At 44.4% G+C, this 25,257-nt stretch overlaps 1 protein-coding gene across 2 annotated transcripts; it reads right to left on the bottom strand.

Moving 5' to 3' along the window:
• Positions 1-404: 404 nt before the first annotated feature.
• LOC110475029 (broad substrate specificity ATP-binding cassette transporter ABCG2) lies at positions 405-18,718 on the bottom strand. 2 transcript variants are annotated; one of them, XM_021538873.2, is made up of 16 exons: positions 18,560-18,718; positions 15,777-16,051; positions 15,159-15,218; positions 13,852-13,966; positions 12,510-12,662; positions 11,636-11,793; positions 10,414-10,565; positions 9,096-9,212; positions 7,993-8,258; positions 7,360-7,442; positions 6,901-6,990; positions 5,342-5,466; positions 4,831-4,985; positions 3,422-3,511; positions 2,156-2,268; positions 405-1,287 (listed from the first exon to the last, which is right to left on the bottom strand). In XM_021538873.2, exons 1-16 carry the CDS (start codon positions 18,620-18,622, stop codon positions 1,140-1,142), a joined length of 2,163 nt encoding a protein of 720 aa, XP_021394548.2. In that variant the 5' UTR covers positions 18,623-18,718; the 3' UTR covers positions 405-1,139. The 2 variants fall into 2 exon arrangements, with proteins under 2 accessions (XP_021394548.2, XP_021394558.2); XM_021538883.2 differs by lacking the exon at positions 18,560-18,718 and adding an exon at positions 17,536-17,712.
• Positions 18,719-25,257: the final 6,539 nt, after the last annotated feature.

Genomic DNA, 25,257 nt, shown 5'->3' with positions numbered 1-25,257 from the left:
CTGGTCTGTGCTCGCTGCGGCTGCGCCGCCAGTGCGATCACTTCCCCCTTCCCACCGCGCATTGCAGGAGCGGCGGCGGGACTCGGGCACCGCACGCCGGGTCAGGGGCTGCCAGCCCGACCCTCACAGGCAAACTCTTCAGCCCTGCGTTTGAGGAGGTTTTCCTTTGCCTTAGCTGATCCGCTTACATCTGCAGGTCTTAATGCGATTTAAAAGCATCTCTTCTGCTGCTGATGAGGTGGCCGGGAGACAAGCAGCAGCACGATGATCCGTCCCGTGGTACATATTGTTGTAGTTGCCACAGCCGTAGCTACATGGGTTTTTTTCAGTCCACAGTGTAAGTAGCACTATATACAGATAGTGCAGCTAAGAGCTGAGTCTGATGTTTAAAACTTCTACCAGTAGTAAGTATACGCATTTTTATTTAGAAAGTAATAAAGAAAAAGGGCATTCCCTCTCCTCCTTTAAAGTAGTAAATATATTTCTTGCTGTTCATGGAGGTGGGGGGGTTGGTTTCCTTTCTTTCTGCAGTACAACAGTACCTATTTCTCTTCTTAGGTGAGATGTCTAACACCACTGCTATTTACTTTTTAATGATGCTAAAGTTGTTTCTGGAAGTAGCTTCCACTGAGATGCTATTACAAGTACAATTGTTCTTTTCTGGTAATGAGAGCTTGGTCTCTGTACTGACTTCAAACTCAAATGCATCTCCAACATATTGTGAATGGTCTCTGTCTCTCCTCAGATGTGACAGGCACTAACAAGGGGCAACATACCATTGCATAAATGCCACCATCATCTTCCACCTTTTGTGATGGAGAAACTCACATGTTCAATGGAATATTTTGTGTATAAGCTGGCCACATAATAGTAATGGTTTACAATATCGAGTTTGATATGTACCTAAGGAATTATGAGAATGGTATTTTCTTAGGAAAAATCACTTACATAGCATACATTAATGCATTTCTTCTAAAAACCCACAATCCTGTGGAGATCATGCTCCAGAAACAGGAGAACAGGCTTCCCATCTGAAGTCCAGTAAAGTCAGGTGAAACATTTTGGCACTCTCCAGTAGGCCCTAACACGCTTTGCAGTTTTGACCCTTGAGAAGCTGCAGGGCAAGGCAACATAGGAGTCTATGTGAACTTCCTCATAAACCGGAGTTTTGCATAGGCAATGGTAAGGAAGATAACAGTCATGCAGAAGAGAGCCACTATGTTTTCCCACATTGCCCAGCTGGTAGGGGCAATTCCTTGGCTGCACAGGTATGCTTCACCAGAACACCTGCAGAAAAGCACAGGGCCCAAGTTCATATTACTATGTGGCACGTATCTTCAGGTAAATACTTTTATTCCTGTTTCACAAAGATCCTGCTACCCTAAACTCTGCAAAACAGGTGATGGAAATAGAGAACCCATCACCAAATACAACTCAAGGGATAATTCTAGGTCTCTAGTTCTCAAAATGTTTCAGTAGCAGCCTAATTGTTCTTTATAGATAACTGGCAATTTATGAGGAAACCTCAGAACCATCTTAAACCATGGTAAGTACAGAAGCATTAGCTTCCCCTCAACAATCACTGGAAGTTCAAAAGCTGAGGAAACAGTACTCTAGCACTGTTCCCTACAAAATATATTGTTATCTTTCTAGTACATATTACTAAATAGTTGCACTGCTAAAGCTTAAGGTATCAATAACCAAGGGTATTTCAAATGGGGCAAAATGGAGCACTGCGAGAGAGATACTTTGGCTCTCTCTGTATCTGCAGAGAGGTTAATATGAAAAAGTTCTGTGGGGGAGGCATGTTTTTGATCAGTTGCTTTCCAGCAACTCTGTGGCTGTCCACACACTGCATTTCCATTGTTGAGTGACCCTGGATTTGTTTAAGGAAACTTATCAATCAGGGCTAGGTTATCAAATACAAGCTTAATTTAGCTCATCTGCCTATTTTTACAAGTAAATTTTCATCCCTACTTCACTCTTGGGTAATTGTGGAGTTTTACTGTATAATCCTAAAATACATCACTTTGGGACATGTTGAGACTGGCTTGTAAGTGGTTATTCTGCGAATAGTATAAAAATTTGACACTGTCAGACTTCCCTTTAAGCAAGTCATCACAATTCAGGCCCAGAACCACCATGAGTTACTTACACTTCTTCTGAAATATTGGGGGGACAACTGCCTGCATCTTCCACTGACACTGTAGCATTTGGATTCTTCTCACCACAGAAGTAGAGATCTCTGTACTCATTCACCTGAAGAGCCTAGGGATAGAGGAAGACACAAGACTTTTGCAGAGTTCATGGTTTGGGCTGTTAAAACTGAAACTCTTCAAAGGAACTTGATTATTAGAATACACTTACCACCATTCTTGGAATCACATGTTCGTGTTCCTTTTTATTTTCAAGTTCTTAGACACTGCCTTTCTTAGCAATTGCTCCAAGTTCTGCATCCAGGGTGGTTTGATGTCCCAGGCTGTGGCTTCAAGGTTAATTAGCCATGGGTTTCTGTCTTACCAGCTACAAGTTCCTGTTAATCCACATTCACCCAAACCAATCTACTGGTCCGGAAAATCATGTGGCTGCATGCAGATACTCCAACATCACCACACTGAAGGCATGGCAAAGTCAGCCAAAGCAAGAGGTGAAGGTTCCCCAGCACTGGCATCCTGCACTCACTGTTATCTCACAGGACAACTTCCACATTGAGTAACACTGATAAAACATCTCAGTGATACCCAAACAATGAGGTCTCACATATCTCCCACCCTGCACCAGCTCCAGCATTCATTTCAGTCACTGTTACTTGAAGTAGGACACTATTCCTTCCAAAGAGGCTTGACGAGGATGCAAACAGAAGATTGAAATACAATTCCCACCTGTGACCTGCTCTATTTATTGAGTTTCAAACAGTTGCACCCTTAGATTTCCGGTACTCCAGTTCCTTACTATTCATAAAAGTCAAATTTAATTTCAGAGAAAGCCATGCTGAAGACTGTGACAGTCATGCACTATAGTAAATCCTTTAACCAGTTGGAAAGTCACTGGCCCCAGACTGGCCACCCATACAGTAGTTTCTGGAGAAGCTGTACAATATTTGATTTTATTCTAAACCACAGGGATCAACTATTCAGCTAGGAATTAGTGCCTGACTGGACAGCTTGCTCTGCTGCTGTCCAAGCAGCACTAATTCTGTAGCACAAAGTGTTTGTTCAGTCCCTGAGACTTCCAGCTCTCATACAGAGTTCTAAATTTCGCTTCCTTTTTGAGGCTGGCTGGTTTATTCTTTTTATTTAACACGTTCATGCAACAAAACAAACCAAATCTGGCTTTTAAGAGAACTTCATACTTTATACTTTCCAGGAAGCAGCAGTGTGGCTACATTACTCAGAGGAGACCAATGCTACTTTCTACTTACAGTGAGGCCATATCGCGGGATGCTGAAGTACTTGAGCCAGTTCAGCCAGCCCATTACTGAAGGGAGATTCACTAAGAGGCCAGAAAAGATCTGAAATAGAACAGAGGAGATTAATGAGTCACAAACTCTGTTTACTGCAAATAATACCATTCCTGCACAGATGCAGCACAGGTGTACTGGGACTGATGGACCTACTGCTGCTGTCATCCCTGTACCCACAGACATGAGTTGGAGCCTTGCAGCACTCCCACACCACTGGCCCAACAGCACACCTGAGTACTTCAGCTGAACTGCTTGCAAAGAGGTCAGAAAGATTTTCTACACACCCACATGTGAGCTAAGAAGCATGATCACAATTTCTCATTCCGGAGAATTGTCTTATGGTAGAGCTAGGCAGAGGCTAAAGAAGATGAGAGAAATGAGAAAGAGATGAGAGAGTGGAGAGATGAGAAAGTGGAGAATCAAAAATGAAAAACTGGGGAGCCTTACGAGCTGATATTATTTCAGTCTTCCCCTCTGTCCTACATCTTTTATCCATCCTTTCTCTCATCTGGAAAAGGATTTGTTTTTACTTCTTATCACAAGTGGTCTTCATAGCTAAACATGACACTTCAGCCTCTGCTTCATCACAAGTGATTTTGTGCTTACCCCACTGACTTCCAGGACACGCATGTGTCACTCCTTATACATTGTGACTTAAGTCAATGTACATCAGTTGCCCTTCACTACACATGCACACTTCTCACCCACAGTGAGCAGCTGAAGCAGTGCTCTGTCACTTATTGCAAAAGCAGTTTAAATTGCAAATCGAAGAATAAGAAATGCACTGTGGCTCAGAGCATGTACACAGACAGTGACCAGGAATCATCTAACAAGAAATATATAACTTGGTAGGTTTCACAGTCAAGACATTTCATCACCAGCATCACCTCTTTGAAAAAGAACTCACAGCTCTCATCTCTGAGTACTCAAAATTCCTTTCTCTCTCTTGTTCTCTTCCTTACAAAATCAACAGATTTTTTACATTAAAGTTTATTTCAAGGCTTTTTCCTTTTAAATTATCTAGTTGATCACTTAGATTTCTAATACTGGAAGAGCAAGATTTATTAAAATCAATCTTTGTAAGGACAATTTAATAAAAAAATAGCAACACATGTTTAGGGCACACTGTTTGGAAAGCTCTGGTGGCATCACAACTACTGAACTGTACCCAACCCTTAGACTACAAGTGGCAGAAGTAGTCTTTGACTACAGTGACAATAAAATCACAAGCATGGGGCTGACATGCCACTGGACTATGGATATTTTAGCCTGCCTAGGGTAAGCTCAACCCCATCCTCTCAGCTGGTCTCAGCTCTTCCTTCCCTTCCTTCCCTTCCAAAGGAGCACACACCCCCTAATATACTTACAAGCATCAGGACAAAACAAATGGTGATGAGCAGATTGGCCACAGCCACCACATCCATCCCAGCACTGATAGCCAGGGACATGGCTGTGGCAGTGTAGGACACCAGTATCAGGGTCAGCATGAAGAAGAAGAATCGCCCTGCAACAGCTTGGTATCCTGTCAAAAAGCAGAAAGGTAAGAGTCCACTAAACAACCACATAATGAATTCCAGACAGGTACCCTTGGATTCCTATACAAGACAGGAAAATCAGGAAGAAAGACCAAGTCTGGAGTTGGCAGGAACTATGCATGCTTCAAAGGCCCAAAGAGCATTACCAAAAGACGTCGTCAGGCAGGTCCCTGTGTTAGTTTGCTGGTGTCTCTGCCCCTGCCCCAGAGTCCTCCGAAGTTATGATGCCAAGCACTTAAATCAGCTGCAGGTTCAAGCTGCAGTATGTTACAGATACAGGAATCTGGCTAAGTCAGAAATGTGTTGGAAGATTAGAGGTTCAATGAAAGCATCAATTCTTTACCAATCATCCAGTAACTGATGCATGAGAATATGATGGCTGGAGTAGTTCTCATGGGCAGCAGATCTCCTATCATCAAGGCCAGGAAGTAGGCAGACACACGGTAATATCCACTGGTGTACTGATGGCTGCGAGGACAGGAAGGAGGGGAGTTGTACAGGTTTAGAGGTTCTCTAGGAAGCAGGCTCAGAGTGTTGTGTTTGATTTATCCTGATTTGTTTTCTGCTTTCTATCACTGATTCCTCTCTATGCAAATTGCTTATAGTCTGTGCTATCACTGACACTCTATGAAGTAAGGGCTGACTTGTCTCTCAGACCCTGCAGTCAAACAGCCCACCAAGGAAAGTGAATGAAACACTGTGTGACTGCTAGGTAAAATATCATAAAGAACCTCCTAAGTCTCTTTTCAAAGAAAAGGATCCTTAATACAAGAGCATGGGGAAGCATTATACCTCTATAAACTGGAGGAACATTTCATCCAGTGCTAACTCATACAGCTGCTTCCAGGGAAGAAAGAATAATACCTAACAACGGGAAAACACCTCTGGGACATCAACTCACCTCCAGTTTAGGGCAATTAAATGTCATTATGATTGTTTTACTGCTTCATGGAGCTCAAGAAAAGATGCTTTAACAGGTGAGGTGCCTAAATCTCCATTGAGACAGCTGGTAAATTACACTGGCAAGCAGGGGAGACTAGCAGGAAATGGCAGTGTTGGGGAATTTCACTCCTGAGCAGCTGTTCGGGACAATATCAAGCTGCTCTGAGCAGCCTGTGGGTGGACATGTGCATTCCAGGCATAAATCTCCAGTTTCCGTTTTGCTGCATAGGATTTGTCTCTTGCTCTTCTATTGCATGAACTGGAGGCACCTCCAAACTACACTTTCAACATATATGCATGCATACATGTGTGTATACTGCATCTACATTCATTTACATATGTATACACACATACAAAAACATACACATATATGTGTATATATAAAAATATCATTATAAATATATTATACATAAATAATATTATAATTAAATAACTATCTTTAATTATATATTAATCACTTATAACAACAATGTAATAATCAAGCACATCCCTCTAAGCACAGAGAAGACCTTGATTATTAACAAGCTCTTGTAAGGCAGACAGCAGCCCCCTTCATCTGAGCATCCTTTGCAAAGTTTTTCCAGGAACTCTCCCATCATTTTTGCACAGTCTTGTCACTTTAGGACCATTGCAAGACTGTGTGTCAGCCCTTGTGAGAAAGAGTGCAGGAAGGATTCACAGTCTGCAGGATTCACAAGCAGACCTTAAAACCAGCTGTACACAAAAGTGGGTAAGAAAACCAGTAAGCTGTCACAGAGCAAGGAAGTAAAAGCATTTTCTCCTTCCCCCAGCTCTTAGCATTTCAGCTCCTTGCTCTACAGACTAACTTAGCATTACTATTCCAATCTCATGTTGCAAGGGAGTAATCAAGTCTTTGGTGGTAATAATTTTGTTCAGTGTGTAAGATACTGCCCCATCTCATTCCAGGGTATGAGACACTCCAAGTGCCTTATTACTTACACAAATAGTTTCTTGTCTCTGATGAATAGCTCAATTGCAGAAACACTGGAAAAACATTGGTTTGTAGTGACAAAAAACAAGGATCCAACCCTAGAAGGCAGAACAGAACAGTGGAAAAGTGAGGGAACAACCAGATCAAACACTCTCAGCCTCAGACATCATCATACCATCAAGTCAGTGCTTTTCTCTGTCCACAGAATGGAGATATTTAATTGTGCTACTGTAAATCTTAGCTGTATCCTTTATCTTCCCTTTTACATCCCCTCTGTACTTATGTGCAAGCCTGACAGAACTGTGACCCCTTTAGGACCCCTGGCAATTCCATGCTGCAGTGCACTGAGACTTGTGAACCCAACCCTCCTTTGTATTTCAAGTAGATCCCAAGGCCTTCCTTCCCCATGCCTCAAACCTTACTGCTACAGACAGAAAAATGAGCAAAGCTTTGTCTTTTCATCCTACCGATTCTGAATGCCACTTCGGTCCAGTTTTACACCAAAAAAGATAGCACCCACAACCAAGGCTAGAATTACAGTCACTGCGATCTGGAAGTGGAAAGAAGAAAGGTAAAAGGAAATGCTTCAGGTAAGTAAAAAAATTAGGAACTAACATTATTAAGTCATATGCAGGGCTTAAGATTCACACCTGCCTAACGCTCTTGTGAGGCAATGTATACCTGTGACACACATAATTAAAATCCTTATGACAGTTTTTCAGATTTTATCCTCTTCACTTTTCTACTTCCTTCTTTGGCTAGGAGAGTTTAGTAGAAACATGATTATAGAATAACAGAGTTTAAATTTTAAAGTGAGGCACAAAATTATTATCACTCTAGAAGATCCCTATGTGACCCAGAGAATGGAGCACTTTCCCCCCAACCCCAATTTTCAGTGCAGTAGTTCTTATGCTAAACTAAACTGGAGATTTTTTCTAAAGGCCACAAAGGTAGCTGAGCATCTTACTCCACTTACATGGCAGTGGAACAGGACTTTTCTGTTTCCCTAACTGCCTTTGAAAATACATTCTATCCTACAAACTCCAGATTATGGGACTCAGAGCAGCAAGAGTCTGAGACTTTTAGCACTTGTCACCTACTTGTGCAATAGAGGCCTGTGGGTTCCTGATGAGATTTTTCAGGGAACGCTTGGACACCCAGTAGAGCTGAGTGAAAAATCCATTTGCATAGGTGATCTCATGCTCCTGCTTGGACAGTCTCTGCTTGCTTCCTCGTCCAAGCTCCACTTTCCCCAGTGCTTCCTTTGTGCTCTGATACAGGCTCGAGCTGAGATATTTCTGGTGCAGCACATCTACCACACTGCTATCCACATTGTCTTCTGTCACTCCATTTTCACTGTTCACTTCTGAGTGAGAGAAAAAAAAAAAGATATGGCTTGTGATTCCCTATGAACCTGACCTTCAGATATGGCCCATCAATAAGCTCAGCAATTCTGGAGGCTGAAGAAAAAAGCAGAAATGCCCAGACAGTTTGAATTGTTCAGGCCTTAGTCCTGAGTTTAAGAAGCTAGCTTGCGTGAGAGGTTTTTCCTACATTTTTAATCAAACCTAGCCAATCTGCCCATTCTTTCTGGCACAAATGGTCATATTGTTGCAACATGGCACCAGAAAACCTTTGTTTCATTGAATTTGGGAAAAATCAATGTTTGTGCTGATTCACATCACTGAAGTGATGTAAACTGCTGTGTAACTGCTTTACAAAATCTGTTCCCTTATAGTCCTTCAGTCAATGATGTGTTACATGATCTCCAAACAAGTATTTCCAAACATTTGACTCACTATATCGGTAGAGAATTCATTCTCTAACAGTTCCAATCGCTTTCACTCTCCTGTAAATCCAACACTACTTAGGCCTACCTACCTAGCCTTCCCTGCAGCAGCCTCTTATGTGACTTAAAACTTGTCAGATGCCTCTTGAGACTAAGGAGTTCTAGTTTTTCCAGTCTTTCCCTCACAGGCTTTTTTTTTTTTTTAATTTTTCTTATTTGTCATTGCTGTCCTATACTACTGAAATGAAAAAAAAAAAATCCATTAAAAATATTTCTAATCTCTTTAAAGAAGCCCAAAACAAAGTATATCTATTAGTAGGAACAATGAAAAGATAATGAAATGCCCTTAGACTCAAGGAAACCCAGAGAATAAAAGCTTGCCATCACCACATACAATTTCCCTCCACAATTTACCTTTTCCTGGGTCCACAGGTCTGTGATCTTCCTTGCTTGCTGTCACAGCAGTTGAATCACCATTTATGACATCAAGGAAGAAGTCAGCTGGATTGTTGAAGGGTTCACATTCATATCCTTAAAAAAACCCAAAAAACAGAACAAACCAAACCAAAATCACACATGCAACATGTTTGCATTGCACTGAGCACACCTCTGAAGGTCAAGTCTAATACTGTTTCACTTTTCCATAACCCTGTTACCAGAAAACTTCACTGCTTTTTGTGTTACTTTACAGCAGTAGATGGACAGGATTAAGGAGTTGGTGAATTCAGGGTATCTAAAGACCTTCAAAGCTGCTTATTCACTGATTTCAGGGGAGGAGGAATCTCTAACTTGCTTCTACCACAGCTCAGTATGGACAACTCTTGCCTCCTTCCCAGTGCTGTTCAACCACACTGCACTCTGAAAGACACACAGTTCCTCAGTAGAGGTTCCTGGATGTCTTGCTCTACAGTCTCAGATATTTCTTCCAGAGGCTCAACTCATGTTGGTGTTTCCTCAGTCACAAGGATGAGGAAGGGCTGTCCAAGAGCAGCTTCTTATAATACAGCTCTAAGTATGGGACAAGGAGGAAATTAAAAACAAAACCAAAGACACTGCTACACCTTCCCTGAGACAAAGGAAGTGGGCTACTGAGAGGAGAAGCAGAAGTATTGATTGATTAAAGCACCTCCATTAAAGCCAGGGAAAGCTTGCAATCTAATGTGTTTATGGCTGCATCTAAAGATTGGAAGTTCACTCCACATTCTCTGTTCATTATAGTCAGACACCCTCACCCTGCTTACTTGAAGAGAGGGCAGCCATTCAACAGTGCAACTATTAACCCATCTTAAGACACACCCTAGTTCTGTCCTCTTGGTTGCCCACCTGCATTCAGTCTAGAGCATATTTTTGGATCAATCTGTACAGATTGCTGCCAATCAGCAGGCTGTGGTTCAAAAACCACTGGATCTGTCATCGAAGCCTGGTAGAGCTACAAGCATTATCTGGTCTGTTAGACATCATGCATAAACACATCCAGGTAATTCTTGGATATGTTTTTGTCCTCATGTAAAGTAAAACAAAGGCAAGAGAGAGCCATACTATCTTGTCTGAAAATTTATATGTTTCTCATTCTTTTTTCTGTTCTAACATAACACTGCTTAGACTGTATGTGTATAGTCTCTAACATCCTAGAGATAGAAAAGCATGGGCCTGTTATCCCATGCTAGGGTAAGAATCTAAACAGATTTAATTAATGAGCCAGTTGCTTTTGCTCTTGGCATGGAAGACTTACCAACAGAACTGAAGTACTCCAGGGCGTGTTTCGCAGGACCATGGTACAGCACCTTGCCCGAAGCCAGTAATGTCAGACTGTCAAACAGCTTGAATATGGAATAACGGGGCTGATGGATGGAAAATATGATGGTTCTCCCTCTTCTTGAGAGCCTGACATAGAAACAAAACATCTCTTAAGTACAACACACTTTGGATTTCGGGGAGGCAAACCCCAAGCATCAAAATCCAAGACAAATATTTGGCAACTTCTCAGGGTCTTGACCCAGAAAAACCTTCTCTCCCTTCTCTGTCACTGTATCAGAAGCTGCCTGCAAGACAGCACCCATCATTACTGGAGACCATTGCTGCAGCCCAGGTAGAGAAAGTATGCTATTGTATGTAGCTAGCAAAGCCTGAGACCACAGCTGTGTATGAACCCTCCTTATGTGTTTTTTTATACCAGATGTCAACCTGGCTAACTGGAACAGTCCTACTGGGCTCAATGGCAGTACCAGGTGGTACTTATCAGGCTGTGAAAGTCTGGCCAGCTGAGATTTCTCTTAGCTCTTCTGCTGAAGATTTACTCTAAAGAAAATTCAAACCAAGTTTTCCTTCAAGTTTGTCAGATGCTCTTTCAAGTGCTTTAGCACTGATGCCCAGTAAGGACCCTTGATGATCAAAGACCTGTATCCACAAACCCCAGACCAAAGCAACTCCCAAAAGCAAAACCAGACAACAGGCCACAAACCCAGGAGCAGAATTAGAAAGTCATTCTCATTAAATAAGCCTCTTTTGTCTTCCTTGCACGTAACTTTGTTCTAATTGTCAGTAGACACCTCATCTCCGAAACAAAGGACACTCAGGGTAATTTTGCAAGTGAAGTTATTACCTAAGTTCAAGGCTGTTGTTGGGTAACAGACTCAGATGGAAGGACAAGAAATCATGATTACAAGGCCTGACCTCCCAGTCCACACTTTGTTGTGGCAAAGGGAAGCTGTCCAAGCTACATCTGCCTTTTGGGCTTCAATCCAATGCTTGCTGTGAAAAGATTCCCATAAGCTTAAAAAGGCTTTGGAAGAGACCCAAACAAAAAATTTACCACTACTTCTGATTATATTTGTCTAGTTTCTTATGTTTTGTTTTTTTAAAGGAACACTAGAAGAACTCAGTCATAAGAACATTCCTTTTTTTACTAATGAGTTCATAACCGAATTGCAACACACTGAAGAACTGACTCTTACTTCTTCAGAAGGATGAGGACTGCATTGGCTGTGCTGGCATCAAGGCCAGTTGTTGGTTCATCTAGAAAAAGGACTGGTGGCTCTGTGATGAGCTCCATCCCAATGTTGGTTCTCTTCCGTTCCCCTCCAGACACTCCCCGGATCAATTCAGTTCCTACCTGCATGCAGAAGAAATCAGATATTTGCAACAAGACCCAGTCAGTACATGCTCTGGAGTTGTGGGCTTTCCAGCTTTCCACACCTAGCAGCCATTTTCACTTTCAGAGTCCCTTTAATGAACTTTAGGACCAACAGCACATGAGTTTGACTCAGTGTGAGGGACTCTGTAGCAGTATGCTAAGCCTGATTTTCAGAGGTACCAGGTGCTTTATGACTTCAGGGAACAGGGATGACATTGACAAGGGAAAGACAGAGTAAGGCCACAGCATTCAGAGCAGGCATTGGTGTGCAGAGATGCCTTTTTTTGATAGCTTACCTGTTAATACAAGCTCCACACAGAACTTTCCCATTAAAGACCAGTTTTCCATCCCTCAGAGCTTTCAGAAATAAGAAAACAATTTTCTTGTTTTGTTCCAGAAAGCCAGGAAGTGACTGAACAACTTTCTAAGATGCAATGACTAAGTGACTCTTTCCCTTCTGAATTTATACAACATGCTGGACATGATCCAAAATCATCCCCTTTTAGTAGCAAATACAAATATCTCTCTCCAGGCTCCCTCCTGAACTGGAGCCTGATTTCTTGTATGCAATATGGTTTAGTCAGGATCCTGTCTGGCTTCCTGTAATTGCACTACATACACCATACTGCCCAGAGACAAGAGGTTCAATTTCCAGATGCAGTAGGATTTCTGAGAAGGGTGTTCTTCCTCCTCACCTTAGCATCAGCCACTTTGCTCAATCCCAGCTCATTGATTATCTGGGTGACTCGCTCTTCCTTCTCTTTAATGCTGATGGAGCTGGGGAGTCGCAGCGCAGCAGAGAATTGCAGGTTCTCCCTCACCGTCATCGTGCCCATAACAACATCATCCTGCAAGTACAAATGGGCAGTTGGAAAGACTCCTCAGCTGCTGAGTGGGCACAGGAATCCCTTAGTGGCAGTTACTGGATAAGCTGTTTGCATACCACAGTGGAACCCAGACTGAAAGACAACTCCTACTTCAAATTTTACATGACATGAAATTTAAAGGCCTTCAGTAGCAGTCAAGGGAAGACTACAGCTCTGCAGGCTCCACAGCTCACACCAAGCACCCCCTCAGCCTGGTTTCGGGCTGAGTAATTCAAGTGCAGACAGTGCCGTTGTATACTGCATGTGTATTTTTCTTACTAACCAAAGTGAGGCAGAGCAGGTAGTGATTTTGTAGAGTTAAATTTCTGTCAGTCCAGCTGGAGCCAAAGGACATTGCTAGTGCTCACTATTCAAGCTAGAGACACTCAAGGACAAATGTCTCAAACTGGGACCACTTGTGAGGAACTTACTGGCTTTTCATCAGCCACTGAGGATTTGGGGAATCTCTGACCTGCAGGATCAAGATTTAGAACCAGTCTCATCCCATGGATCCTGCAGAGCCCCCCAGCTGGCAGCTTTCAGCTGCCTGTGTCACATCTGACTGCAGTCAGAACCCTGGATGGTTTCCAGATTTGGCTGCTCACACAACTGCCAAGAATCCCCTTCTCCCCAAGCTCCCCAGGGCTTTGAGGGTCTATTATTGGTCCAGGCCTCCACCCACTTCCGCAGATTCAGCTGGCTTTTCCTGTTTCCAAGTGGAATGAACCTCTGTCACAGCCAGCTAGAATCAGAGGAAGAACAGCAGGGATCTATTTATTTCCTAGAATTATTGTCTGATAGTTTGAAGGTACTTCTGCCAGCTAGAACAGCTTCTGAGTTTAACAACAAGAGATTTTGGGTGTCATGGTTTTTTCCCTCCCTTTTTTAAAAGCACTTCAGGGCAGAGCCCAAAGGCCAAGTCACAGTAGCCCAGCAATTTGGGAATCCATGTGTCTGTAGAAAGACACACCTCTGATCTTGACTAGCCTGGAATAACAGTTTGATCTTATTGTCTTCTATATTCCAGATTAAAACTAAAAACTGTAACAGCTGAGTTATCAAATTAGGCTCTGTAGGGATCACTGAAAATTACCTAAACTAGCAGTGATTGATGCTTTCTCATGTCTTCCATCCCAAGGTCTCCCAGGCCTCCAGGAAGGCAATTACTCACCTGCACAACATATCCTGAGATGCACTTGAAATTTGGAGGTTGTGGGATGCCATCTATAAGCACTTCTCCAGACAGACCTGCTGGATCCTTTCTGGCTGCCAGCACATCTAGGAGACTTCAGACAAACACCAGGAATTAGGTTTGGCAATAACTGCTGCTTTTACCCTTGACTGGTTAAGTACCACCACCCAGGACTGAGTTACAGCCTGCTCACAGTGTGCTGCAAACCAGAGGGCACAGGAAGGGGCTTCCCCTACTCTGCAGGCTTTAGCTCTTTGTACAAAAAGTCTGGTGTACATCCAGGGTTTTCCAGCACACGGTGTGCCACAGCAGTATGGCAGTGTACAGACACTAGTAATTCAACAGTCGACCCCCTACAGACAGAAACTTGGTCTGTGTATTTACAGATAACCTCAAATGCACGGAGACAAGAGCATCCTGCTGAGTTGTTGCAGGCTGCTCTCCAGCCAGGGAAGCACTAAACTAACTCCTCTTATCTCAAGGATATTAATCTGTATGGGTGTAAACAAGACAAGAGTTAAGATTAATTCTAGAAAGTATTTTTTTAACATATCACTGCATTCTCCTCTTCTCTGCCAATGCAGAGGCCAGCCTGTCTGCCAGATAAGTAAACTGCCCTGATGAAGTGCTGCTCTTGAAAGCATCCTAATTAGCCAGCAGTCTCCTTAGAAAAGAAGATCAATGGTCACCACAAAAACAGACCTGTGTGAACCCTGGCCATATTTCCAAGTGTCTGACATTCTTAAAGTCAGAGAATGACAAAGAGCTCTCTTACCACAGGAAAGAAACAGCATTAGCATTGGATGGAAACAGTCTACATGGAATTTCTCTGTGCCTTCATCCAAACAGCTCAAGAACGTGTGTACCCCCATGAGCAGGCCACAGCCAAGTTGGGGTAAGGATCCAGAGCATCCTACTGACTGCATTACACCATATTTCTGTCAGTTGTAACAGAAAGGTCTGGGCTAGCAGCTTTAAGGAAGTCTTGTTGCAGAAAGTTCAGAGGGGGTGACATCTTCCATGCCCCAGAGGAGCTTACACCCCATCTCCACCCCATTATCAGTCAGAACAGAGCCTACATCTGAGCTCCAGACACCCCAGTTCTGCCTGGTATCTTAACTCAGGCCACCACCAAAAAGAACTGCAGATGAGGGGTGTCACAGTGCAAGAACTTCAGCAAAGCTGATAGAGGGGCAGGAGGTCAAACTGCATCTCTCCTAACCCTCAGAATCCCAAATATACTCTGAACAGCTGACTATGCATTTAAAGGAGTAGAAGGTACTCACGAAGATTTCCCACTCCCTGTTGGTCCCAGGATCGCATTCAGTCCTGGTTTCATAATGCCACTGAAAGAAGGAAAGAGTTGTTAAGAAATAAGGACATTTACGAGGACCACCCATATGCAGATTTTAGTAGATGTGAGATGTCAACAAAATACTATTGAAAGAAAAACCTCAGATATTAAAAACTTCTTAAATCTGAAATCTATAAGCATTTTTTCTTTCTATCCCAGACTGCCAGTCAGAACAGAATCCAAACTGGATATAAAAAGCAATCTACGTAAGACAGAAATTAAGTGTCGTCCCTGCTCAGCAGGGTCTTGAAAAGAAGCAACAATTGCTCTCTGTTGCTCATTTCCTCTGACTGCACCTTGAACCATAGTTAAGGGAACCCTCAGATCTTCTAGCAGAAGAGTTCACACTAGTTTGGTCCTAAACTGCTTCAGCTATATCCCAGCTATTTTGCCTGAAAGCAAATCAAAGTGCTTACATGAACTGCTGGCTGGCAGGAGGGCAGTCATTTCTGTACCAGCACAGCTGGATCTGGAAGGTGACATGAGGTCACTGGTTCACAGCAGTAGATTAATTCCTACCCTCTAGTATTTCATTTAAGCAAACACTTACTTAACGTTATGAAGGATCTTCTTTTCCACGATTTTCCGTTTACAAAGGAATCCACTGGACTGCTTAACGGAGTACTGGATGTTATGGAAACTCACAACGGAGCCACGAGGAGATCGGAGGGACTCTTGTGTTGGAACAGAACGCTGGAAAGTGCCTGCTCCTTCCTCTTCTCCAACAGAAATAATGCTGTGATCAAATGTGTCTGACATCATATTCTTGTTACACAGGCCAAGCTCCGCTGCGTGGAGGTCACTGTTGTTTTGAGCAGTTCCCATCTGTTGAGACAAAGAACACAGAAACAAACAGGGACGAGACATGTGAACAAAGATTTTTCCAGAGTGTCTTGGAAGAGCAAGTTCATGCACACCACACCAATTGGTACACATGCCAAATTTCCAAAAGGATGAACATCCGCACCAGAAGACATCCAGTAGTCAGTTCCCAAAGGCACGGGAACCCACAGATTTAGAACTAACCTTTAAGGACAGTAAGTATGTTCTTGAAGTAAATAACGCTTGCTCAAAGGGCATCTAATGAGACAAAAACAAGCCTACCTGTGATGGTCACCATCTTTGGCAACACAGTCAGTGCTACTAATGGAAGCTGTTACCACTTGAAGAGACTTAAGCTCACCTTCTTCAGTCATAACATGCTTATCCCCCCTATTCCCCAACAAAGCCAGCAGAGAAAGCCTATTAAAAAAATCCATATAAAGAACCACAGCAAGAAAAATGTTTGGGTTTACAAAAATGAAGGCCAGCCACATGCACCTTGTCTGCTGCACAAGTCTGTTTCAGAGATATCAATGTGATTAAAATAACAATTATGCATGCTAAAAATGACTGGGGAAAGCCAAGGTGCTCATCAAGTTAAAGGAGCAAGAAGATCTGTCCACAAACACATACATTGCTAGCTCCTCAAATATTGTGTGAATGTAGAAGTATCCCACCAACTACCCCTTTCCCACCATCTGCACTTCTTTCCTCACAAGAATGAGAGGGTGATAACTAGTAAGACCACCACTACAGTAACAGGAGATTTCTCACTGAGAGATGGTCACCCTATTAGAAAACTGGGGGTACAAAAGCCAGGTTTAAAGAAATAGGAATTGTCCTTTCCTCTCTGCCTCTTCCTATCACTAAAAACTCAACAAGTTGCATAAGTTTTTCCCAGTATAAGTAAAATAAAAATCAGGGGCAAAGGAAGGGTTGTTTAATTTGAACCCATACTGAACTCTAAGGCTAGTACCCCTGGGCAAGACTACACAGGATACGCTAGTTACATCAGCAAGAGATGGCTTATACACTTGAAAGGTTGCACAACAGATGATGAGGAAAAAAAAAAAAAAAAAAATACAAGAGGATGATAGTGACACTAAGGACAAAGACCTTGTTAGACTTTTGAACCTTTTTATTGTACCTGTCCAGGCTAGGTTCTGTTGTTTAGTTCACCATACACCTTTCATGCAGGTTTTTGTAAAGCTACCAATTAGCACTGGCAAGGGGGTGTGTGCACGGGCGGCTGAGGACGAGAAAAGCCTGGCAGAGGCTACAGGTAGGCTCGGGCTGCAGCAGCACCTCACGGCAGCGCCCCTCTGTCTCCCACCCACGTCCCGCGGGCCGGTTTCGCCCGGAGGCACGACCGACCCGGCCGACCGCGCTCCGCTCCGCTCTCCTCCCCCGGCCCCGCCGCTCGGCCGCCCCCGCCCCGCCCCGGCCCGGCCCGGCTCGGCTCGGCCCGGCCCGGCCCGCGCCGTTACCTCGCGGCTGCCGCGGCGCTCCGAGTGGCGGCGGCTCTGCCTCGGCGGTGTTTTATAAGCGGGTCCGAACGGCGGCTTACATAAAGCGGCGGCGGGGAGTGCCGGCCGTGGCACGCAAACCCCGCCGGTGGCGGGCGAAGGCGGCGGTGATGGAGCCCCGCTCCGCGGGCGGCGCGACCCCCGGGGCGGGGCCGAGCCTGAGCCCGGCCGTGCGCGGGCCGCGCTGCGGGAGCCCCGCCGGCAGCGCCGGGGCGCGGCGCGGAGCAGCCCCTGAGAGCCGCGGAGCCGGGGCTGCCGGCGCCCTCCGCCCGCCTTCCCGGGGCGGGGAGAGCAGCGGGCAAAGCCGCGGTGCTCGCTCCTGGGAGCCCCCGGACACCGGGAGCCCCGTGCAATGCACGCAGCCCGGCTCGGGAGGGACAGCCGGGCAGCGGGAGGCAGCGCCCACGGTCCCTCCTGCCCTCCCGCCTCCCGGACAGGTCATCGCCCCCGGGGCGTGCGTCCAGTGCAGCCGGGTCAGCTGGGGCCGCTGGCCGCCCTAGCAGCCCTTCCCTGGGTGACACTGCCGCTCCGACACAGCCCTTCCGTGGCAGTGTGCTCCTTGGTGCGCCCAGAGAGGGTCAGGACAGCCTGCTGGGATGACCCTTTGTCCATCAGGTTGTCTCTCTGTGCTGCCGTGTGTTCCCAGCTAGGAGAACGGGTGAAATCACGAATATTGGATTTCCTTCAGTTTGGGATAAAGCCTTCTTGTCTTCCCATTCTCAAGGACTATCATCTTTATAAATAAGCTCTGTCTCCCCAAGGTCCTTGATATTGCAAATGGAAAAGCCCAATTTTATGGTTTATAAATAGGATTTATGGCAAAAGTCATATTAATTGCCTCTGGTTTGACTGCCCTCTGCGGCTCTGTAGAGAATTGGGTTTTTTCTAACTACACCTTTTGCTAGATCAATTTAAGGCTCAGCTAGGGTAAAGCATACCTCTATCTATCAAATCAACAATAATAATGAAAACTCAAAAGGCTCACCTCTCCCTTTTCCAACACCTGCCTCCTCTTGGTATGTTGATACACTCCATGCCATTGATGCATTAGGCAGAAGACACCCACATCCTGTGAAGCTGTATTGCTCTGCAGGGCTGACAGGGGTCAGCAGGTGGGTTTATGGGGCTGTTGAAATAGCCCTAAAGATCTCTCAGAAGAGCAGGTTTTGCCATAGGCTTGCTAAATGCTATCTTCAGTCACTCTATGGGTCAGAAGTGGACTTGAGTTCATGATTCTTATGAGATTTAACTTCCTCTTTTGGGGAAAATGTGCCTACATTGAAGATTTTTGCCCTAGTGTTTCACCAAACATGCATATCTCTGTCTCCAAAAATACTTCAATCCCAAATACTCACTACCCCTCAACAAGCTGCAGAAGCAATCTTCTCTTGTCATGTGTCTGGAACAGTGAGACAAACAGAGCCTGTGTGCTTGGGAACAAAGGTGAGCATTTTCTGAGTCATGAACTTGCTGCTCCACATAGTGCCTGCACAGTGGTGCAAGAGAACAGTTCACTCAAGGAGCACAATTAAAAAGTTCAGGTTATTCTTGACAGCTTCAGTTGTACGTCTGCTCCTCAGACAAAGGTGGTAGGTGCCTTCATGCTGATCATTTTGGGAAACACTACTACTCCTCCCACACTTCATGGAATGGAAAATCCACTTCTCTGTCCACTGTGCCTAAGCTCATCCCAATGACAAAGAAATAAGCAGAGACCCCAGACATTGGGAGGAACTAAATCTGCCAAATACAGGATCTGGCTGGAGGCTCTGGCCTTTCTCTAGCTCATTCTTCAAGCAACAGTCTTCCAGGCCTCTTCAAGGAGAGCCTATTTCATCTCCCACCCCAATTAGGAGTATTTTTCAACTGTGTCATGTTACTAATCCAGTTAATCTAGCTCATACTGTTGCTGAGGGAGGTATCTGCCAGTACAGGGATAGAAAACAGTGTCCAGGCCTGTAGTTATTTAAGGCAAATACTCACAATGAGCCTGATGATGGCCTGATGTTACTGTACTTTTCTCTTGCTCACCACTCTGTAGTCTGGGGCTATGCCAGCACTGCTTTGTGCTCCTCATCCACTGAGGACAGTTTGCCCTGCAAACTGTCAGACTCTATTGCAGATTAAAGGATGTGGTCTTCACAGAAAGACACCAAAAGCATTAGCCCAGTGTAAAGCCCTAGAAATCACCAGCCTACAATGCCCTGGTGCATCTACTGAGTGACAGTAAACAAATAATGCTACAGGCTTTGAAGTGATATGTTGTGATAGCAAGGAAAGAACAGTCTGGGTCATGTTTCAGATCTCATGCAGGTTTTAGCACAAGTTTGAGATCTTTCCTTTTTATCCTTAGCTCCTGCTGCTTTGAGCCTCTGATTTGGCTGCCACTACAGGGGATGCAGAACAGGAAGGACCATGATACCATCCTGGGCATGGGGGAAGGGATCTAGCAGAACGTGAGTTTTGAGGAGTCCTGCTCTTTCTCCACTGCTTTCTTTAGTAAGATGCTCTCATTGACCTGAGGATCCAAGCTGTTTCTTAATCCTACCTAATGCTGAATTTCATAAAGCTCATAGAATATTTCAGGGACTTGAAGTAGCAAGAAAGCAAGTAGCATAAGAAATTTGTCCAGTAGGAAATGTATGATGATTAATACTAGTGCCTTCTCTACGGAATGCACCAATAATCAGATCCCAATGCTCACTGTATAAAAGCAGGTCTGAGATCACTGCAGAAGATATCAGATGTGGTGCTTGAGTGATACTTTCTGGGCTCTTCTTTTCCAGAAGCTTCAGTAAACCACTCCAAAAGACACACCCTGTATAGATGTGTACACATGTACTGAATCTGGTGCATCTACAAATTTAGCACTCTATGCATAAAAAACTCATTGTGCTTCTTCCACCCTGATTGTTCATCATGTCACAGCTAGTGCTGACTGGCCTCCCTTACTTGGTTAAAGTGCTGCTTGCCTTGGGGAAGTTGACTTTTGCAAGACTTGCAGATTATGTAGAAGAATTCTGACTCTGTCAATTTTTGTTAATCATTTAGTCCATTATCTGAATTCACAGTAGCACTAAATCCTTAATTGGTTAAAGATAAGAAAGGGTTCAAGCAAACCTAAGAGTAAAATAAGTATTTAACTAATACACTACACTGAGATATCATGGGCTTCATTCTGACAGAAATCATGAATAATTGAACTATAGGACCAGGAGAATTAAGTATTATCTGGTAAAGCAAGTAATCAGCCAAGGATGTCATAGATAAAGTGCCTAGTTCATCTAAACCACCATGACAATTTTTCAGCACTTAAAAAGATGACATCATAAATGTGCTATGATTTTTATCACTCCTAGTTGCTGCTGTTAGTAACATGTTCAGGAGCCTGCTAAGGAGAAAGAAAGTTCCCATGTCCTCTATAGCCAAGCAGATCTGGGAGAGACACTGGTCATGACTGCCCCTACAGTATTCTCAAGCCTTTAGGACAAGGCCTAGGACTTCAGACCAAGAAGTGCACCAAGCACTGAGGCCACAACACCCAATCCCCAGCACAATTGTCTCCCACACTCAGCCCAAGCTCCTGTGCAGGACTCCTTCAAGCACAGTTTGTCTTGCTATTTGTGAGTCAGGAATGGGCACTCCATCCTTCTGCTTCCCTTCTGAGGGCCTCAGTGCCTGCAGGAGGCTAACAGGATTAAAGTGTGTTTTATCTGTCCCAACTCAGCTCTGCAGAGGTCAGTTCCCTTGCTAGACATGAATGTTGACATACACATTGTTACGTAGGCATTTCACCTCCTTCCTCAGGAGCAAAGTCCAGGCTGTCCTATGAGACATTCCTGAAAACTGTTTAACTTTTATCCACTCCCAAGGCCTGAGCTGCTGCCATTAGGATTTGTTGTGACAGCCCTGAACACATACAGACTTTTTTTTTGCAGTAAGTGCTGTACAGACAGAGTTGCCGAGTTGCACCCAAGGGACCATACGCAGCTGTAAGAGTGTGAGATACCATTATAGCAAACAGCTTGCATTCTGGAGAAGGAGGCATAGGAAAGTAGCTCTGTCCCTTCTTTTCTGCCTTCCTAGAGGCCCACCAATGCTATATGAACTTGACAGAGAACTACTGTGCCATGACACTGGGCAGAGCATCACAGTAGGTGAAAGAAAAAGTGCAAAGGCTCAGAAATCTCAGTTGTCCCCTACTCTGATGCAGATTGCAGGAAAATCACATTTATAAACAAGTAAACTGAGGAAGAAAAGCAGGGAATCACCAGGTATCAAGTGTTATCAAAGATAACCCAGAACAGAAAGCCAGAATAAATGTTTGGATTTTTGTCTTGAAGATGAAGGCAGTAACAAAGAAGGGAACAAAGAGAAGGAAACTCTTTGTTGCACAATTCACCTAGAAATGCCACAGGAAAAAGCAGAACACTCCTAGGCTATTATGCCAGAGTTCTTTGTACTCACCTTGCATCTGGCCACACTGATTATATAACATTAAGTTCCAACTCATCTCTATATTTGGCTTTTTCAGTAAAGCCACTGCCTGGAGTTTGTCTTGGTCAGGGCAGCTCAGGTTTTCTGACTGTGTTGCTCTGCTCCTCTCCAGACTAAAGTTTTCTCTCCCACATTGGAAATGGCTGTGTAAGTGGAGATGACAAGTGCACGCAAAAGGGGCAGAGGGAGCCCAGGGTCATCCCTGAGCCACTGAAGGCCAGTGAGGTGTCCTAGGCTTGGAGTTCTCAGTAATCAGGAGAGGCAGCGGGAGTAGAGTCACAACAGAAATGCCAAGGTAGGTGTGAATGGAGAATAAATGAGAGTGTGGGTGTAGAACACCAGGAGTGGCAAATGTTGATGACACTGAGCTTAGCTTCTCACCAGGACACCAGCCCATCTAGGGATAGCTCCTCCAGGCACTCAGAGTGGGAGAGAAGGGGCAATGACTAAATCTTAATGACTCACAGAAGAGGGACAGAACAAGAAGTTGAACGTTGTCATCTTCTAAAGCATGTGAAAAGACACATTCATAAACAAGCCATGGTCACCAGGCTAAGGATGGAGGAGACATGAGAGTCTCTAGCTGATGTTCCTTGTTCTGTGTCATGACAAGGACCCTGACCACAGCCCCTGGACATAGGTCCTCATGCCTAAATGCTGAACACTTCCTTTGGGCACATCTCTCCTTCCTCATGAGTATTTGGTAAGAGAACAGAAGCGAGTACAATCTGTTCTGTTTTACAATAAGGTCATCCTATTCTCTCCATGGTAAAGAATGCCTACTGGTGGCATGGCCTCTCCTGGGCCTGAACAGAATAAAACTCTGAGGCAGAAGAGGCAGTATTCCTGAAAGGATTCTGAAAGCCTACCATCTCTTGCTACTGTAACACTTCCCAGCTGTGTAGGAAACTGAGAAGAAGCTCTGTCCTTTTGTCTGTCCTAGAAGTCTTTGCATGTGCTTTCAAAGCCTGCTCTCTCTGTGACCTCCACACATGTTTGAACAGCCTGGGTGGTTTGCAACCTTACAGCAATATGTCTGCAGGTATGTGTGTGCACGGATATGGAATTTTTCTCTCTGAGCTTGCCCTTTACTATTATTTCTGATGCTTTCTGCAGAAGGGGACCCCACAGGGACTCACGGCCAATGGAAATGATCACTTGGGATGGCTTTCCAGTCCCTTCTTGAAGCAATATGCGGAATAAATAAATAGACTACAACTCAATGTAGTTATGAAGTGGGTATGTATGTCAGCATTCAGCACAAGCGAGATAGCTCTCCAAAAACTTGTGCTCTGAGCTGCTGTCTGTCCTACATCTTTATTCACAAAGGTGTTCTATATGCAATACATTACACAACTTTTCTATGCATATTCAACCCCTGTCTCTGCCTGTCTTCGCTTCTCATGCTAAATAGGTCTACGCCCTTTTAGGCATGTGTAGTTCACTGTGGTGGTCCCGCGGAGGTCTGTGGTGGTCTTCTGAGGCTGAAGATCATAGTCTTCCTCTAGATTAAATTTTTAAACTTTTCTCCTCTGCGCATGCGCTTTTAGTCCTTTAGAGTCTTATCTGAATATGTCTGTTAGCCTTAACATAATTGAAGATTAGAGGAGTCTCTTTATTTGAGTTTTTTTTTTTCTTAAAAATAGATAGGCTTTTAGTCAGGTTCTATGCATTCCTTAGTCTTCCCTGGTATTGTCTTTTATGCAAGAAGCTCTAAAGATTTATGTTTCTCTATGTCCCTTGTCCCATGGCAAATGTTTTTTTCATGATACATTCATTTTGTTAACTCAAGTAAACTCCGAAAATCTCTATTTCATTCTCAGGCAGCACAAGCAAAGCCAGCTTCAAGTTCCTTTGCATCTTACTCTGAGTGTCTGTTTCTTAAGCGGCTGTGCCTTCTGGTGCCTAGAAGTGAGCGTACCATCAAAGTAACAATTGGTATCTTGTGGGAATGGCAGTGGCCAGGAAACAGCATCGTCCAGAGCCGTTCGGGACATCCTGTGCTGTAGAGCCCCGTTACTCCATGCACACAGGCTCTCTTGGTAACTTGCTATGGCATGCCTCAGCACAGCTGGCTAATTCAGGCTGGAGACCCATCGCTGAACAGCCACTGTTTTGTCAACTGAACTTTTGCACTCCTCCTTCAGCACTCCTCAGCCAGGGCTTTATCCCACCGCAGCCCGCGGGGCTGGCACCCTCCTGTCATCTGCCCGAGTGCCTGCACACATACAGCATGGCTGGCTGGCAGTGAGCTACGCCTGGCATTTGCCACCTTTAAAAAAGGGCCATAGGCGCTGAACTGTGCCATGTCTGTCCCAAACCCGGCACATTCACATTATATCCCTTAACCTCCAAGCCCGGGGATGGGGGCTGGACCTGGCACTCACTGAAATTCCTCCTGCTTTTACTGCTCTCACACTCCCAGGCTCCTTACTGTCATGTTTGGAGACCTGGAATTAGGGTTCGTGTGACCAGCAAAAGGATGGCACAACATCCGGGCTTGTTATCAGCTGTATCATCAGGTGCTGGCTATTCCCCTCCCTTTTGCATTAGTTGCTGATAAACTCTGAATACTGGAGTTTATCAGCAATAGTTGCTGATAAACTCTAGGAACAACAGATAGCTGTTCCCTGGGCGTGGGCTAGGGCGTGTCTGTAAAACACACAGAGGGAGGGCAGCCTCCAGCTAACAATCTTTGGCGCTAAACACCGACCAGTAAGCAGCAGCTCCAGGCTAATAATAACACTCATTAAGAACTTCTCACAAGACTGAGAAAAATGAGCAAAACCCAAAATTAGTACAAACCCTTTTTACAGTTTGAAGGGACAATTATAACCTGCCTGAGACAGATAAAGCTTGCAACAAATACTGAAGTGCGAGGGTCTAATATTACAAATTACCTGTTGGAATCCATGGATTCTACCTCCGTCTTTTTTTCTCTCACCACAAAGGGAATGTTTCTGTGTCTCAGTTTTTCTCAGTAAAACAAAGGACAGATTTGTTTCTGTCCATTGAAAACGGAAGAGAAGGGACTGTAGCTGCAAAGTGTTGTGAGTAGTGCTGACTGACATCTACTGGTAAACCAAAACAGGCTGATAAGGTAACAAGAAGCTTGGCTGTATTTGTAGGGCGTCAGGGGATTTTTGTGTTCCTTTTAAACATGAAAAGTTAGGATTGCTCATTGTT

Source organism: Lonchura striata, chromosome 7 (assembly GCF_046129695.1).
Source record: "Lonchura striata isolate bLonStr1 chromosome 7, bLonStr1.mat, whole genome shotgun sequence".
In the NCBI taxonomy this organism is placed as follows: domain Eukaryota; kingdom Metazoa; phylum Chordata; class Aves; order Passeriformes; family Estrildidae; genus Lonchura; species Lonchura striata.
This window is presented reverse-complemented; position numbering and strand designations above follow the sequence as displayed.